Source organism: Cyclopterus lumpus, chromosome 4 (assembly GCF_009769545.1).
Source record: "Cyclopterus lumpus isolate fCycLum1 chromosome 4, fCycLum1.pri, whole genome shotgun sequence".
Lineage (NCBI taxonomy): Eukaryota > Metazoa > Chordata > Actinopteri > Perciformes > Cyclopteridae > Cyclopterus > Cyclopterus lumpus.
In genome coordinates this window covers 1,038,491-1,056,055 of record NC_046969.1, presented here as the reverse complement: position 1 = coordinate 1,056,055, position 17,565 = coordinate 1,038,491, and the positions used below count along the sequence as shown (strand labels likewise).

The following is a 17,565-nucleotide window of genomic DNA, read 5'->3' as shown; positions in this document are numbered from 1 at the left end:
GGGGGGGACGTGTCGGCCCATTGCACCCGAACAGGTACATCTGGTCCGTCACCCTGAGTCACGTGAGCGCTGTGTGCTGGAGGAAAGGCCCTCACCACACACTAACAGGTGATTGTAACTCAGTCCAGTATGGATCCGGTCCCGGAGCAGCGGCGTGGTGCAGCAGCTCGTGCGCAGGGTTTACTATCAGCCCGTAGACCAGGGTCACGGACACCATCCCGCTGGCCCGCCGTGGCCGCGCGCGCACATTAAAACCAACCGTCGGAACGAGGAAGTCATGTCGCGCACCTGCTCCGCCTCCTGACCTCCATTCGACGCCTTCCGCGACACCGACAACCAGCAGCAAGTAAGTCTCCTTTATTCCTTTGAACTCAACGGGACGTGGGGAGTGAATGTGTGTCGGGCTGCGTGTGCACGTTAAGATACTCGGCGAGTTGCCATAAAGGTGACGACCAGAGGCTCTGATTTACAGGTCGTGAAAGCCTCCTGCGGCGGGGTCAGCGTGTCCGGGACCGTCTCTTACTCCATCGCTGTACGTACGTGTTGTTAACGTTGAGGTGTCGTTGAAGCCCCATCATGGCAGAAGCGGAAGAGGAGAGAGGGCCGGAGGAGACTCAGCCGACTGCCCCCACAGAGGGCGCGGAGGAGCGGCCAGCGGCCCGCCCCCAGCCGCCTGGTGACCTCTTCGTGGAGCCATTGCTGCACCAGTTTAAGACCCGGAGGTTCTTCGTGTTGAGGGTAAAGACTTTCCCTTTCCCACTTTGTGCTACAGTTTGACCAGCTTTAGAAAGTTCAGGTTGTTTAAATCCATGAGAATGACTAGTGTGAGTCTCCTTAAGATAACTAGTGTGAGTCTCCTTAAGATAACTAGTGTGAGTCTCCTTAAGATAACTAGTGTGAGTCTCCTTAAGATAACTAGTGTGAGTCTACTTAAGATAACTAGTGTGAGTCTACTTAAGATAACTAGTGTGAGTCTACTTAAGATAACTAGTGTGAGTCTCCTTAAGATAACTAGTGTGAGTCTACTTAAGATAACTAGTGTGAGTCTACTTAAGATAACTAGTGTGAGTCTACTTAAGATAACTAGTGTGAGTCTACTTAAGATAACTAGTGTGAGTCTCCTTAAGATAACTAGTGTGAGTCTCCTTAAGATAACTAGTGTGAGTCTACTTAAGATAACTAGTGTGAGTCTCCTTAAGATAACTAGTGTGAGTCTACTTAAGATAACTAGTGTGAGTCTCCTTAAGATAACTAGTGTGAGTCTACTTAAGATAACTAGTGTGAGTCTCCTTAAGATAACTAGTGTGAGTCTCCTTAAGATAACTAGTGTGAGTCTCCTTAAGATAACTAGTGTGAGTCTCCTTAAGATAACTAGTGTGAGTCTCCTTAAGATAACTAGTGTGAGTCTACTTAAGCTAACTAGTGTGAGTCTCCTTAAGATAACTAGTGTGAGTCTCCTTAAGATAACTAGTGTGAGTCTACTTAAGATAACTAGTGTGAGTCTCCTTAAGATAACTAGTGTGAGTCTACTTAAGATAACTAGTGTGAGTCTCCTTAAGATAACTAGTGTGAGTCTACTTAAGATAACTAGTGTGAGTCTCCTTAAGATAACTAGTGTGAGTCTCCTTAAGATAACTAGTGTGAGTCTCCTTAAGATAACTAGTGTGAGTCTCCTTAAGATAACTAGTGTGAGTCTCCTTAAGATAACTAGTGTGAGTCTACTTAAGATAACTAGTGTGAGTCTCCTTAAGATAACTAGTGTGAGTCTCCTTAAGATAACTAGTGTGAGTCTCCTTAAGATAACTAGTGTGAGTCTACTTAAGCTAACTAGTGTGGGTCTCCTTAAGATAACTAGTGTGAGTCTACTTAAGATAACTAGTGTGAGTCTCCTTAAGATAACTAGTGTGAGTCTCCTTAAGATAACTAGTGTGAGTCTACTTAAGATAACTAGTGTGAGTCTCCTTAAGATAACTAGTGTGAGTCTACTTAAGATAACTAGTGTGAGTCTACTTAAGCTAACTAGTGTGGGTCTCCTTAAGATAACTAGTGTGAGTCTACTTAAGATAACTAGTGTGAGTCTCCTTAAGATAACTAGTGTGAGTCTCCTTAAGATAACTAGTGTGAGTCTACTTAAGATAACTAGTGTGAGTCTCCTTAAGATAACTAGTGTGAGTCTCCTTAAGATAACTAGTGAGAGTCTCCTTAAGATAACTAGTGTGAGTCTACTTAAGATAACTAGTGTGAGTCTCCTTAAGATAACTAGTGTGAGTCTACTTAAGATAACTAGTGTGAGTCTCCTTAAGATAACACTAATGAGACTAATCACTACTGAGACTAACGACTAGTGAGACTAATCACTAGTATGACTAATGAGACGAAGCACTAGTGAGACTAATCACTAATGAGACTAATCAGACTAATCACTACTGAGACTAACGACTAGTGAGACTAATCACTAGTATGACTAATGAGACGAAGCACTATTGAGACTAAGCACTATTGAGACTAATCACTAATGACTAATGAGACTAATCACAAATGACTAGTGAGATTAATGACTAGTGAGATTAATGACTAATGAGACTAATCATTAATGAGACTAATCATTAATGAGACTAATCATTAATGAGACTATTGACTAATGAGACTAATGGCTAATGAGACTAGTCATTAATGAGACTAATCATTAATGAGACTAATGGCTAATGAGACTAATCACTAATGAGACTGATCATTAATGAGACTAATCACTAATGAGACTGATCATTAATGAGACTAATGACTAGTGAGACTGATCATTAATGAGACTAATGACTAGTGAGACTAATGACTAATGAGACTAATGACTAATGAGACTAATCACTAGTGAGACTAATCATTAATGAGACTGATCATTAATGAGACTAATGACTAATGAGACTAATCACTAGTGAGACTAATCATTAATGAGACTGATCATTAATGAGACTAATGAGACTAATGGCTAATGAGACTAGTCATTAATGAGACTGATGACTAGTGAGACTAATGACTAGTGAGACTAATCACTAATGAGACTAATCATTAATGAGACTAATCAGACTAATGGCTAATGAGACTAATCACTAATGAGACTAATGACTACTGAGACTAATGACTAGTGAGACTAATCACTAATGAGACTAATCATTAATGAGACTAATGACTAGTGAGACTAATCACTAGTAAGACTAATCACTAATGAGACTAATCATTAATGAGACTAATGACTAGTGAGACTAATCACTAGTGAGACTAATCACTAATGAGACTAATCATTAATGAGACTAATGGCTAATGAGACTAATGACTACTGAGACTAATGACTAGTGAGACTAATCATTAATGAGGCTAATTAGACTAATGACTAGTGAGACTAATGACTAGTGAGACTAATGACTAGTGAGACTAATCACTAATGAGACTAATCATTAATGAGACTAATCATTAATGAGACTAATGGCTAATGAGACTAATGACTACTGAGACTAATGACTAGTGAGACTAATCACTAATGAGACTAATGACTACTGAGACTAATGACTAGTGAGACTAATCACTAATGAGACTAATCATTAATGAGACTAATGACTACTGAGACTAATGACTAGTGAGACTAATCACTAATGAGACTAATGACTAGTGAGACTAATGACTAGTGAGACTAATCACTAATGAGACTAATCATTAATGAGACTAATGACTACTGAGACTAATGACTAGTGAGACTAATCACTAATGAGACTAATCATTAATCATTAATGAGACTAATCATTAATGAGACTAATGGCTAATGAGACTAATGACTACTGAGACTAATGACTAGTGAGACTAATCACTAATGAGACTAATCATTAATGAGACTAATGGCTAATGAGACTAATGACTAGTGAGACTAATCACTAATGAGACTAATCATTAATGAGACTAATGGCTAATGAGACTAATGACTGGGCTTGGGGGCTGAACAGATGCTGAAACACAGCTGGAACAAGTTGTAAACATCGTGTTGTCCCTTTTCAGTTGCCATGGTTTGTCAAAAAGCATCACGTATTATAATTACATTCCAGGATATTTATTCAATGTCCTTTCTTAAATCTTTCAACCAGAATAAATCTGTTTTACGACTATGACCGCTGCTCTGTCATTAGAGAACATCATACAAGCTTTCTTTCTGACTAATACTTATACAAGTCTGTCTTGTTGACAGACATTTTCAGAAAACACAGACATGCACAATAACTGTGTTATCAAGTTAAGAACTCAGTTATTCTTTCTTAGCCAAAGTTAATCGAGGCATCTTGAACTGCATTACTGTATTATCTACATAGCAAATATGTCGATTCACACATGCTTACACATTGTGCCAAATATTAACCGTAGCATTGTTTGCCCATAGACTGTACCTTGGCGTGTATGAAACAAGTGAAAACAACAACAACAACATAATGCTCTCAGGGACAATACCTATTTATTAAGTTGGGTTTGTGAGACCAGGCATCCCACTCACCTGGAAGAGTGCAACACTAGTAATTAGTGAATAAAGTGCGCCGTTCCTCTTCAGCAACAGTTTTCTGTATGAGTCAGAATTCACCTGTCAATCAAACTCCACTCCCTGGCATGAGAGCATGACGCCTGTCATGGTGTAGGGCTATAATGACAGTGATGGGTATACAACTAATGCACATTACAGTTATTTAATTACTGTTTGGCGAGTAGCAAGAGCAACATTTCTTTTATTAAAACTTAGTGGCCTGATAAGATCAGTACAATGCAACAGCAAACACTATAGTGCAACACTGTACAGCACATTACAATACATTAAAATACAGAATTACATTGCCAAAGCAGATATTAACACGTGGAAGGATGGAATTCCACGTTCCAGAAATGACAGAGTGTGGATCGCATTGGAAAACATAAATGTGGATTGTGTGGTGTATTACGTACAGAAGCTTTCTGTTGTGTCTTCAAACACCCGAGTTACTCAGGTTTATACACGTGGAAGCCGCACGCTCAGCTTTCTTCATTTGCAGTCATTTTCATACGCGGAGGCTTCATGCTCTTCTGTTTATTGTCATTTTGTTTGACACACAGACGTGCTGACATTTTGTTGGAGTACCAGTCCCAGATGTGCGTCTGCCTCAAAGATCACCCCTTAAGCTTGCTGTCACACATTGTGATTGTCACAATGGAAAATTAGAAAGTGACACCCGTGCATTTCTCTCTCCTCAGCCTGGCACTCTGAAACAGGCCATCAAAGACGTTGAAGCTCTGGTGGATGAAGAAGTAGATGGCAGCGTTCACAGCATTTGGCTGACAGCAGAGTGAGTTCGTAGCCTCTTTGGCTCAGTGGACCAGCCCTCTATACTTGCAGGTCTGTTGGAGGGGTCATGGGAGTTTGACCATCCAGTCTTCGTATGTTTTGTGGACTTGGAGAAGGCTTGCAGGCATGTCACCCAGAGAGTCCTATGGGGGTTACTGCAGGCACGTGGGGTACCGGGGTCGTTTGTATGAGCCGACCGGTCCTTGTATAATCACGGTCTGGAGGTTTTCTTGGCACGTCCAACTGGTAAGAAGCCCCGGAGTAGAGCAAGAACACGCTGGAGGTCTGGTCTGGAACAAAAAGGGGTCCGGCTTATACATACTACATTGGGGCGGTGGTATAATAAAGTGTTTTGGAGTGACGAGGTTGTCACCTGACAATGATGACGCAACTATAAATGCACAGGCTACAGTATCATGTGTTGCCCATCCATAATCCATAATAAACATCTACAGTTTAAATGCAGATAATCTGCTGCCCATAGGGAGTCTTAAATTCTATACATGACCCACTACAATACAGGTCCATATTTGCTCTGCGTGATCCAATAGACTCCCGTATTAATCCAGCCTAATGCCAATGTACGTGACACAAGTCGATGCAGAGGCTGTGAACTGACGGAGCAAAATGACACGACTGCCGAGGCATTTACCAAGTGCACTTGCGAGACGTCGGGTTGTATCACTCCCCGCTCAAGCTTTCAGGAAACATTTTAAAGGCCGGCCTTGTGAGAATTAATAATGCATCCCATTCAGGCAGCTCTGTCCAACACGCGGTAACGCTTGTCCCACATTTGGCCCCGCAGTTGCCGTCGCTGCAGACTTGGATGTAGGACGCCTGGCGACACAGAGTGCATTATATGGCAATTCTGTGACGCTGCTGCAGAATTTCCCCAGAGGGAGGACGGTGACCTGTGTCAGAAGAGCATGAGAACATTCCTAAAATCCTGCTGAGGATTGTCACGAGCTTTAGAAAGAGGAAGATGTTATTGCTTAGACTGTTCCTCTTTCGCTTTTTTATGATCTCATTTGATTATGTAGTTCCCATTGGTGTATGCGTTCACTGATCATAACATAGAAGATGTTTGACTTACAAATAGAGTGGGGGACTTTCTATCCGTCCCTACAGTAGAGCCGGTAGTCCAGCACGTCCAGTGTGTTGCTCTGTCAAGTGTCAGCAGCTGTCAGACCATCGCCTGACGGTGCATCACTGCAACACCTCTGTAGCATCCGCGCCGTCGAGCTGGGGCTAACTCATTTCTTCAGTCGGAGCTCTTCACCCACACCTTTCCCATGATGCCATGCTGTTCAGTGAACTGTCTTTTTCTTGCAGCAATCGAGTGTTTCATTCGGAGTTGGCCACATGAGCCCGGCTCAGCGGGCTGTAGGAAGAGGATCCATGGCACCGTGAATTAGTTGTGTGTGTGTGTGTGTGCAGCAGAGAAAGAGAGAGGTTTGTGTGTGTGTGTGATATTGTGCTTTTTGTGATTCGAATTAATAACGCAGACATTTTTGAACACTTTGAGGCCGAAACAGAAAGCAGACTTTAAGTTTGTTTGCTTTGAAGGTGTTTCTGTTAATTAGATTTTTCTTTGCTTTTTTTCAAGTTAGTAAAAACTTAGCAACTTAGAAAGGCTTGCATGCATATTGTATGATCTTTGCCAGGGGCGGTTTTGGTATTTGTGATGCTTTTACAGTACATAATTGAGCAGCTTTGTTAAACATGTTTTTGTGTTGACTTCAAATAACCTCCTGCACAATATGGAATATTTGACTATTTTACGGTTTAATCTACAGAGCCGGCAGGAAAATATGGTCATTAAAAATAGGATCGTTCCATATATATGAGTGCTGAATTTCTCTTTTGACATATTTTTTCCAATAAATCATGAAGTATAGCCTATTTTGGTATAAAAATCTGCCTATTAATACTGTTGAAAGAAAAAAAATATTTTAAAACTGCCCCGCCCTAAAGCATCCTCTGCTTTATGGTCTGTTTGACTCTAAATGACCATAATTTACTAAATGAACATCACGCTGTATTGAAGAAGACTTGAAACTAGAGATTGAGACCAAAAACTAATGTTTACAATGTTTACTGAGGGAATACATCAAGAGAAGTAGAGTCATTTATATAGACTTCTATACAACCAGAGGAGTCGCCCCCTGGTGGTCAGGAGAGAGAATGCAGCTTTAACACACGAAGCATAGACTTCTATACAACCAGAGGAGTCGCCCCCTGGTGGTCAGGAGAGAGAATGCAGCTTTAACACATGAAGCATAGACTTCTATACAACCAGAGGAGTCGCCCCCTGGTGGTCAGGAGAGAGAATGCAGCTTTAACACATGAAGCATAGACTTCTATACAACCAGAGGAGTCGCCCCCTGGTGGTCAGGAGAGAGAATGCAGCTTTAACACATGAAGCATAGACTTCTATACAACCAGAGGAGTCGCCCCCTGGTGGACAGGAGAGAGAATGCAGCTTTAACACACGAAGCATAGACTTCTATACAACCAGAGGAGTCGCCCCCTGGTGGTCAGTAGAGAGAATGCAGCTTTAACACACGAAGCATAGACTTCTATACAACCAGAGGAGTCGCCCCCTGGTGGTCAGGAGAGAGAATGCAGCTTTAACACATGAAGCATAGACTTCTATACAACCAGAGGAGTCGCCCCCTGGTGGTCAGGAGAGAGAATGCAGCTTTAACACATGAAGCATAGACTTCTATACAACCAGAGGAGTCGCCCCCTGGTGGTCAGGAGAGAGAATGCAGCTTTAACACACGAAGCATAGACTTCTATACAACCAGAGGAGTCGCCCCCTGGTGGTCAGTAGAGAGAATGCAGCTTTAACACACGAAGCATAGACTTCTATACAACCAGAGGAGTCGCCCCCTGGTGGTCAGTAGAGAGAATGCAGCTTTAACACACGAAGCATAGACTTCTAGGCCTGGGATAACAGCATAGGACAGCAGATCAAACAACAAAACATTATATTTGTCTGTCAGACGTTCCTTTAATCTTTGGTATTCTTATATTAATTTAGAAAGATCGATATGAAACAAAGAAAAGAAAATGACACTGTGGTTGAACTGGTTACAACCGGTGAACGTAGCAACCAGTGACGAGGGATGGCAAGTAGGCGTTGCTTCATTTCAGGAGTCACAAGCTAGAAAGGTTGGGACCGTGTCTGCAGTTTTCATGTCTTTCATCCCTTGGACTATTTTCCACCGGTCACTCCTCTGCACATACCAGCACACTTAAATAACACACGTCACTTTAACTTAAACACTACATATACTTTATAATTGCACTTTATCTTACATTTTACATTTTATTCTTTGTCTCGTCTGCACTTTGTTGATTGTTTATTTGTTGTCTACTGTTGTTGTTTGTTGTGTCTAACATCCTATGTTGCACCACCCACCACGCTAAGTTCCTTGTAGGTGTAAACCTACTTGGCTAATAAAAAAGATTCTGATTCTGAACTAAACACTTTAATCTTCTGTACACTCTGCCAATGACATAATTAACGAATAAACTGGGAACTGCTTATGCTTGTTACACATGGTATACATAAAGACATAAAGGTTTTAAAGTGATCAGACCGACTCGTTCAGAAATGTGCTCTACAATAATAAGTTTAACAATGAGTGTCAGAATGTAACGCGCTCTCTCTCTGGTTGTTTCAGGGTGGATCACTGGGACAATGAGAAAGAGCGCCTCGTCCTCATCACGGACAACTCCCTCCTGGTCTTCAAGTACGACTTCGTCATGTTCAACTGTGACCAAATGCAGAGGATCCCGCTGAACATCATCGACCGCATCGCCCACGGCCAATTCAGCTTCCCAAAGAACTCCCTGCTTCAGTAGGTCCTCTCCTCAGCCCTTCAACAGTGAACTCACACCTTCATCTGCAGCTTCGCCCTCCGGTCCTGTAGTATGTGGAGGATAAACGATAACCACTGTTTAACTTCAGTGTGCAGAGCAGCATTGTGTCACGATGAAAGCCTTGGATCTCTGGTGTCCCGGCTCCTTTTCAGTGAGTCTATTTAAAAAAAAATGGATCTTCGGAGTGTTTTGGAGCTAATGAAAAAACCTCACTTGGAGAATTACAAATATGAGCCCTAATTATCTGCTCCGTGCTCTAATTTGCTTCACAAAAGTGAAAATCCCTTTTTGCACACGATTAACCATTGAGCTTGAACTCAAACGTGGGTTATAGCTTCATAACTCTTTCTCAGCTCGTGTGTCACGCAACGCGTTCTCAAGCTTTGTGAACATCTTTACAGGATGTGATGAAGAATAGAACGCGCAGCCTTTTTGTTCTTTTCAAAGGTGGAAGTATGCATGATTTACTTGAGTATGGACAGTGATCGGAGTCGTCAGTGAGAGCAGTGACACGGCGCTAAGGGCAGCGTCAGAAGGCTGTGAAGGGGGATTGGTGCCGGGGGGCAGCCGGGGGGGGGCAGCCGGGGACACGGAGCGGCCTGGAACAGGAGAGTGCGCAGAGTTCTTTTTTCGGGAGGGGTAAGGAGTGCAAAGCTGTCACTTGGAGCTGTCGCTTAACTGATTAGTGGCAACATTAATGTAGTCCTTTCATCCAAACCTTTTAAAGGCGGCTCACGGGATACCAAACCAACTAAAACTAATTTGATGAATAAACCGTAATGCGCTGTGAAGAGCTTAGAAGAACGTGGCCTGTATTGGGGGCTTTATCTCCACACATTCGGCTGAATTATACATAAAGCGCTCGTGAAAGCCACCCGGGAGTCCAACAGCAAAGAGACGGATTGGAATGAGAGACTCGACCCTCAAACACTTCCCCTCTCCGTCTTCATCTTCAACTACTTCCTCCCCCTCTTCTTCTCTGCCTCTCCCTCAGGAAGCGTCTTCTTTTGTTCGTCTAGGTCATTCTGTCTTATTTTTGGAAGTAAATTGATCTACAGTAAAGTTCATGTGTATACGAGGACGAGTCCTCCCCACTGCTGTGATGGTACAGGAAACTTTGTTTCCACATCACAAAATCAATCAGGGAGAAAAGTAGGAAAAGTCGGGCTGTGAAGATAATTTGGCTGCCGTGTTTAATGTCGCTTTCTTTTTTCGGGTACACTTCATTTTAAGATCGGGTCGATCTACTCAATTCAATTCTGTGTTGACTTCCGTACTCGGCTGGAGGTTTCGGCCTAGTGACACCTCTCAGGTACACATATTCTTGTGATCCCTTTTGATAATAAAGTATTGATTGTTGAAACGGGAGAGTGATGTTGAGCTTCTCATCTGACTCATCGGCACATATGGCGATGAGTGGAACTTATCCCCTCAGCGGGGCTCTGGGGCTTGAGGTCTGTGGACGATCAGCTCATGAACGTTTGACCCCGTCGTGTTCCCCGGCCACCAGCTTGAGAACAAAGAATATAACTCCCTCTGTGCGGCGTGTTGCTTGGCGCCGGCACCTCGTCCGTGTGCTCCGTCAGCCTCCCTGAAACGTCGAGGATGCCAATAGATGTCGTTGAGGGAGCGACTGTTTTCACTGCTGACGAGTTTTTGTTTCCAACGCGCGGTCTCCAGGTGCACCGGTGATGGCCAACGCACCGAATCTTCTGCATCTGTGGAGAGAGATTGTGTTCAACGTGCCTTCTTTCCAAACTGTCTAGACAAACTAATTACCCGGTACTTTATTTATATATATATATAAAAATGTGTATTCCTATCTGAAAGAGTTGGGTGTGGAGGTTTAAAGAAGCCCCACTGGAGTTTGCGTCCGTAACTGTTGAAGGAAATATTTTTTATTGGAAATGATCCCAGCACAGCTCTCCTCTGTTTCTTAATTTTCTTTTTCTCAGAATTAAGATTTCAGAGGGGATGAAGCCTTTATTTTGCCCCCTGCCTTCAACTGCTTCAAACAGTTTTGTTAACTAAAATTCCTTCCTCACGCTGCTAACTCAAGTGAGCTTTTTATACAGTTCGTACTGCCGTGTTGATGAATAGGGTGTGAAACCTGTAGTTTGTTTTACAGCTTCTTCACAAACAATCCTCTAGCTAGCTGTGCACGAGCAGCTTACTGACAGCAGAGGGCAGTCAGGACAGAGTGGCTGTTTGAGATATCCTTCGTCAGCATTATGCACCTCATCAGATGATGATTCAACGATGTGAAGCCGGAGAGTAGGAGGGATGTGTACACACACACACACACCACCAGTTTCACTCCTCAACCAGTTCAAACTACACACATTTGGTTATTTTGGGGTCCCGTTTGAGGGGCCAGGTGGCTAGAGCATAGATAGATGGGTCGCATCATGGGCAGAGGAGTATTTATTACTATTGAGCTTGACTTGATAGATTATGAAAAGAATGATCAGCAGAGGCTCCGACATCCTGACTTTTGTTTCTTTTATGGACTGAATTCCAAAAAATGTCCCATAATGCAACTGAATTTGTACATGTGTTCACTTGGAATGTCATTTGTAATGGAGATTTCTTTACTATTTACTATGTCTTGGATATTGGTGTGAATTTGAATATGTATAAACCCCAAATATTTGGACTAGGTATTTTGACATTGCACATTTTAGACTGACGGATGAGGAACTTGAAGTTTGCTTCATAGCAGAATATAAAAGTTCCTTATTTGACGATGAGGCAGCCTCTTCATCATCAGCACCGAGGGTGGGATTTCACACTCTGCTTCATTCAATGACTTTACTCTGTGTAATTCACCTCAACTGCACTTTCATAAATAGGACGAGAAATGTAAATGCACACTTGAATTTTCACCAATAGGCATATAATGTATTTTCTTGGCATTCGCTGCTCTAAACTCAAACACCTCGGAGCGGTTTCTCAGCTCGTGGACTCTGCGGTTCAGGGTGGAAACGTGTTTGCCAACAGCCCGCAGCTATGATATCACAGCTTTTTGCATCATGACATCCGCGGCAACGTGGCTGTATGTTTTAGGCTTCGGAGGGTTGCACGAGCAGCTTCGTCATGAATAATGTAAATGTCTTGTCAAGGCCCGGACGGCGTAGGAAACTGTATAACAAGTGAGCTCTTTGTTTCTTCTCGTCATCACTCCGGCCCTCGTTTCTCCCTCTGTCGTCATTCCACATGTTGGATGGATACGCGTATGGATGGCGGACAAACCACGCGGGCGCCTCTGAGCACGCCCCATGTGTTTGTTTGGCTCTGAGACGGGTTTGATGTTGATATCTCGTGTGCTGACTTATGAGGAATCTCTCTTGCCGTGTGTGTGTATGTGTGTGTGTGTGTCCTCTCCGTTTGTCATGTTGGTCTCCCAGCGATAGCACATCTGTGCAATTAGCCAACGCTTTTTAATATTCCCATTCAGACTTCCGTTTAGCAGCAGTAGTCCGTTGCATGGTTCTTGTGTAACAGGTCATCAACAACTACAACACCATTGTTTCGCCTCAGGTGTTTCATTCTGTTGGCAGTGCTCTTTATACAAAGGTCAACATGTGTGACAGATTGTTAATGAAATCAGAACACCGTTGGGAAAATTGCCCAAACCCTGATTTATTGATCCTCCTCCTTACGTTCAGATCCCCAAAGAAACGGCCAAACATTCTGTTTGATCGCCATATCATTTGGGGGTCGAGTATCTAGAAGATGACTCAATACTCAACACATGACACATGTTTTTACACGGGCCGAAGGAGGTGTGGCATTTTGGACATTGTACATTATTCGGACGTTGCCATCTGTGGTGCAACCACTGAGAAACTGCCCAGCGTCGGTCGGATGACTTGGATAACGGCTATCAGCGTGGAGGATGTGGCTCCGCCTACTCCGGTCCCTGGGCGTCGCTTGCCGATCAAGACAGTCTGTGAACCAATCAGATTGCTGGATTTAAGCTACCTGTTCTAAAACGTTTCATGCCCACAATACCAGGAGCATATTGTTTTATACATGTTCAGTTACAAAATAATGATTTGTCATCCAATAATCTGTCTTGATTAATCAACTGATCTTTTTAATATAACATAGTGGAAGTGCGTCCAAGGTGAACAACACAGCAATTCAACTTTCATTAATCCCAATCATGAATTATTGGGATAGTATAGTACAGGCCTAACTTTCACTAAATAAAATGAATATCCTGCTTTGAACACACACACACACACACACAGACACACACACACACACACACACACATGCTGTTCACACGGCTGTCAACAAAAGCAACAAAACTGCCAGACGGCGTCGTAGCGCGTTGCTCAAGCGCTCGTTGGCGTCGTAACGTCGTTAAAAGTCCAACGATGGACAAACACAACATTCGATTGGTTGGCCGCTTCATCGGAGCACTGAAACCCCCCAAAAGACTCAACTTGACACGTTGGATGTGTTTCCATTCACACAACACAATCCTTGGATGCTTTTCATCAGGTCTTGTGCGCACGCTGCCAAACAATCTGCTGGAATAATGTAGTTGTGTCGTAGCTTTTAGTCAGACAGACGTTAGACGCACTTTACAGTGGGTCGCTTGAGGTCACACTGAAGAAAGCTCCTGCGGCGCTGCTATGAACTATGGGAGCTCAGGGAAGTGCTGGCTGTTCTGTACTTCACATTTACATTAATAAGAATCCATTTATTGCACAGATCTAAAAAGAGACGCCGAGGCGTGTGTTTTGAGCTGACGATGACCCGTACCTTTTGAACATTGATTTGAGAGCCAGATCCCATTTGATGGACAGACTCTTTACAGCATGTAGATTAACGGCAGCATCATTTCAAAGATGGGATCTGGAGTGTTCACAGCTCTTTGGTGTGTTCTTCTTCTGGCGTTTCATTAGGCTGAGGGAAGATATGACCCCGGGGCATTTTCATGAAAGCCTGCAGTATTTGCTTTAATATGAGGAACACGCTGGAGATTACCTCAAGGACCGGTAAACACGAGGCTGCACTCGCTTCAAGTATTGGCCCTGAGGACCGATTAGTGCCGTTTTCCTCCATTATCCTTTACATTGTAAACATGGATCCAACTGATCCGGTGGGGAAATGATGTGAACTCATGTTGAACAGACATAAACAGTTGCTGGGTCGCCGCTGGAAACCATTTTGCGACCAATCCTTGGCCTGTAGTTGCCATAGCAACATGGCAACCATTTTTTAACATTTGAAAAAGCTGGAGAGCAAACAGGCAAAATGTTTTCCTTTGTTGCATCGGTGATGTTTAGTCATCGCTGTTAGTCAGAACCACACGAATGATGTTTGACTGGGGGGTGAAACGTCAGACCAATGCATCTTAATCTAGTGTCTTAATTACTCAACGTATGACGTGTCTATGAATAGCAACCACGGCACCCAAAAGCTCAACGCGTTCTCTTAAGTACAGAAAGTACAGAGCAGTGAGAAACGGGGAAGTTGAAAACATCTTTTGGGGGGTTTCTCTTTGTAGGATCTTTTTTTTTTTTTTCTATTTTTTCTTTGCTCCCAAAAAGCCATTGGTGTAGATCAAACACAACATATGAAACATGCTACATCTAAGGGGAAAGGCAGTGTGTGTTCTTTCAGCATGCTTGTCCATTCTAACGATTTCATTATTATATATTATATAAGGCTGTCTACAGTTATTAGTGAAATGGATCAAATTAACTGAATTTCTATTAAAATGTGTCAAAAGCAGGAATCACAAAAAACAAGTTCCAGAAAAACTGAAAATACAAATATTATTATTTTTAAATGGTGCATACCTCCCTATGGAAAACATAACAAGAACTTGTTTGTAGTAATGTTGAGTAGCGCCGTTGACATGGTGACTCACCGGTTTGAGTCAAATGTGACACTGACGGGTAGAGACTTGATGTTTGTGTTCCTCTGTGTCTTGATGGTCCAGGAGGGAGGGGGAGGGGTTGCGAGTCTTCTGGGACCGGCTGAGGGAGCCCTCCTTCAGCTCCAGGTGGAACCCCTTCGCCACCGACTTCCCCTTCGTCACCTTCATCGACCACCCTGTGAGGAGCATCGGCGACGCGTTCGCTGCCCTCTGCGACGTGAGTAGATCGATCGAGGGGAACCGCGTGGAAGTGTTTAAAGGCTCAGTCCACCAACATCAGTGTTGGTACCCACACCCTGACCACGGGTGTGGGTACATGCGGGTTCACGGATTATATCCCTGATCCTCCCACCCTCTTGTCACAGATGCAGACCTTTCGAGAGCGGCTCAAGGAGGCGGCGCAGAAGGCCCACGCCATGAAGCCCTTTCCCGGGAAGGCCAACGGGGTCCTGGTCCTGAACCAGCGGATCCACATCCAGGCCTACGTGGGCCTCATGTCTTTGATCGGGAACCAGAACAGACTGGGATACTGCATGGCCCGAGGAAACATCGGCTTCTAACGCCTCCTGCTTTTCATGTAATAGTTTTGTTAGTCAGATTATTACGCCTTGAATTCATGTTTGTACGTTGGTTCCGTCAAATTCTTTCAGGATTGACCAGACGTTCCATATTGGGGTTTGCTTTAGTGCCACTTTTGAGCCTGGATTCTCAGGATGTTGTGTGTGAGGTTAACACACCCGTGTGATCTCCCCCTCTGCTTATTACCAGTGTGAAACATCCGCATTTCACAGGCTGTCGAATCCCCCGCTGCTCCTCAGCGGAAGGGTAATCCCACTGGTTTCCTAACGGGACTCCTTTGTTCCTCCCCCGGTGCGTCTGTTAAAAGGCTCATTCCCATGCCACTCAGCCCCAGAGAGAGTCACCGCAGCACGGGGCCCATTCAGTGTCATCATCCTGTGTGTTTTTACAGTGCAGACATGTTCAGTGTGTGATGTGTGTGTTTACTGTGTCTTTCCGCCTGCTTTTGGTGTCAGTGTGTAATTGGTTCTCTTGTCCTTTTGTGGTGGTATAAAATATGCAGATTTTTCTTTGCGCCGTCTATTATCATATGAAGCAAGAATGCATGTCCTGTTGCTGCAGTGAATATTATCATCACTGGGAGAAGTTCCTGTAATTTATTACACATTTTAAATACTAATCCTCTCAGTGAGGCTGATGTCAATGAGACGCATTTAAACATTAAACATCTTTCCTAATTGACGTCTTTTTGGACCCGTTATTTGTAATTCCACCGCTTGACCACTGTGCCAAAATCAAGTCCTGGCGGCTCGAACTAGTCCGGTGATAATTTATCAATACATATGGCTCTTTCACATTAGTCATTTTCTTTCTTTCTTTTATATTAGTGCTGCTTTAAGTTCATGATAAAGGGTAATTGTATTTGACTACATCACAGCAGGAGGTTTTACAGTGTAGTGGAAGTGTGAGGGAATATGAAGCTACTTGAACTACAGTAAAGTATAAGGGTGTGTCACATTTTGCTTATGAACATCAGGGATTAAATGTATGTTCCTCTTTACTCACAATCAAGTATTTACACAGGGTAATGATATGCACGGATTAGCAGCATGTTGCATGTATTCTTTGTCCAATAGTAGCGCACGTAACAATATAGATAGATAGATATATACTTTATTAATCCCCGAGGGGAAATTTGTTGTCATAGTAGCGCCCTTTACAGACACCAAATGGAATAGACTAAATAAACTAAACACACAAAATAAAATAAATATAACAACAGGGATGACAGATATATACAAAATAAAAAATAATATATATAAAATATATATACACAATAGAATACAAATAACTGCAGCGTGTATTAAGGAAATTAATTTAACTTTAAACAGAGTGTGCAAAGTATGCACAAGCATGCATGCACAAGACAAAAGACTTTCAAAACTTATGATTGTGTTCTTTTGCAGCCTCGATAATGGGATTTAAAAAGATATCGCAGCATTAATATAGCAGCATTAAAGTGGTTGCTGTCTTATGCCTGAGACTGAAGTCACTGACCCCTCGGAGTGTTATGGGAGCGTCTCTGTGCTTTGTTGACAGGAGCGTGTGCTTTTAGTACATGTTGGTACCATTATGAATGCCACTGCATTCAATGGCAAGACCCGCCCCACACACCTGAGTGACAAGGAGAAGGAGAGCTCATTGGTCAGGGCATGAGGCAGGAACTAATCAGGTTGCTGCTACCGCAACGTTGGACAATCCTAGCGCTTGAAAGCTACGGAGGGCGGGTCTAGCCATAAAAAAGCAGTGAGGTTCATAACATACAGACTGTCCACATTTAAAGATGACTATGTCCACATGTAAAGATGACTATGTCCACATGTAAAGATGACTATGTCCACATGTAAAGATG

General features: G+C 43.1%; 1 protein-coding gene across 4 annotated transcripts; it reads left to right on the top strand.

Annotated features, from left to right (window-relative positions):
- Nucleotides 1-126: 126 nt before the first annotated feature.
- Nucleotides 127-16,394, top strand: tprg1 (tumor protein p63 regulated 1). 4 transcript variants are annotated; one of them, XM_034531482.1, is made up of 6 exons: nt 127-346; nt 473-738; nt 5,254-5,345; nt 9,037-9,213; nt 15,198-15,351; nt 15,500-16,394. In XM_034531482.1, exons 2-6 carry the CDS (start codon nt 577-579, stop codon nt 15,692-15,694), a joined length of 780 nt encoding a protein of 259 aa, XP_034387373.1. In that variant the 5' UTR covers nt 127-346; nt 473-576; the 3' UTR covers nt 15,695-16,394. The 4 variants fall into 4 exon arrangements, with proteins under 4 accessions (XP_034387373.1, XP_034387371.1, XP_034387372.1 ...); XM_034531480.1 differs by having other exon boundaries at nt 146-346; nt 15,192-15,351; XM_034531481.1 differs by having other exon boundaries at nt 147-346; nt 570-738; nt 15,192-15,351.
- Nucleotides 16,395-17,565: the final 1,171 nt, after the last annotated feature.

Coding starts and splice junctions, on each gene's coding strand:
- tprg1 (XM_034531480.1), top strand. CDS start 577: ATGGCAGAAGCGGAAGAGGAGAGAGGGCCGGAGGAGACTCAGCCGACT. Junction 5,346..9,036: donor AGCATTTGGCTGACAGCAGA/GTGAGTTCGTAG, acceptor TGGTTGTTTCAG/GGTGGATCACTGGGACAATG. Junction 9,214..15,191: donor CCAAAGAACTCCCTGCTTCA/GTAGGTCCTCTC, acceptor TGTGTCTTGATG/GTCCAGGAGGGAGGGGGAGG.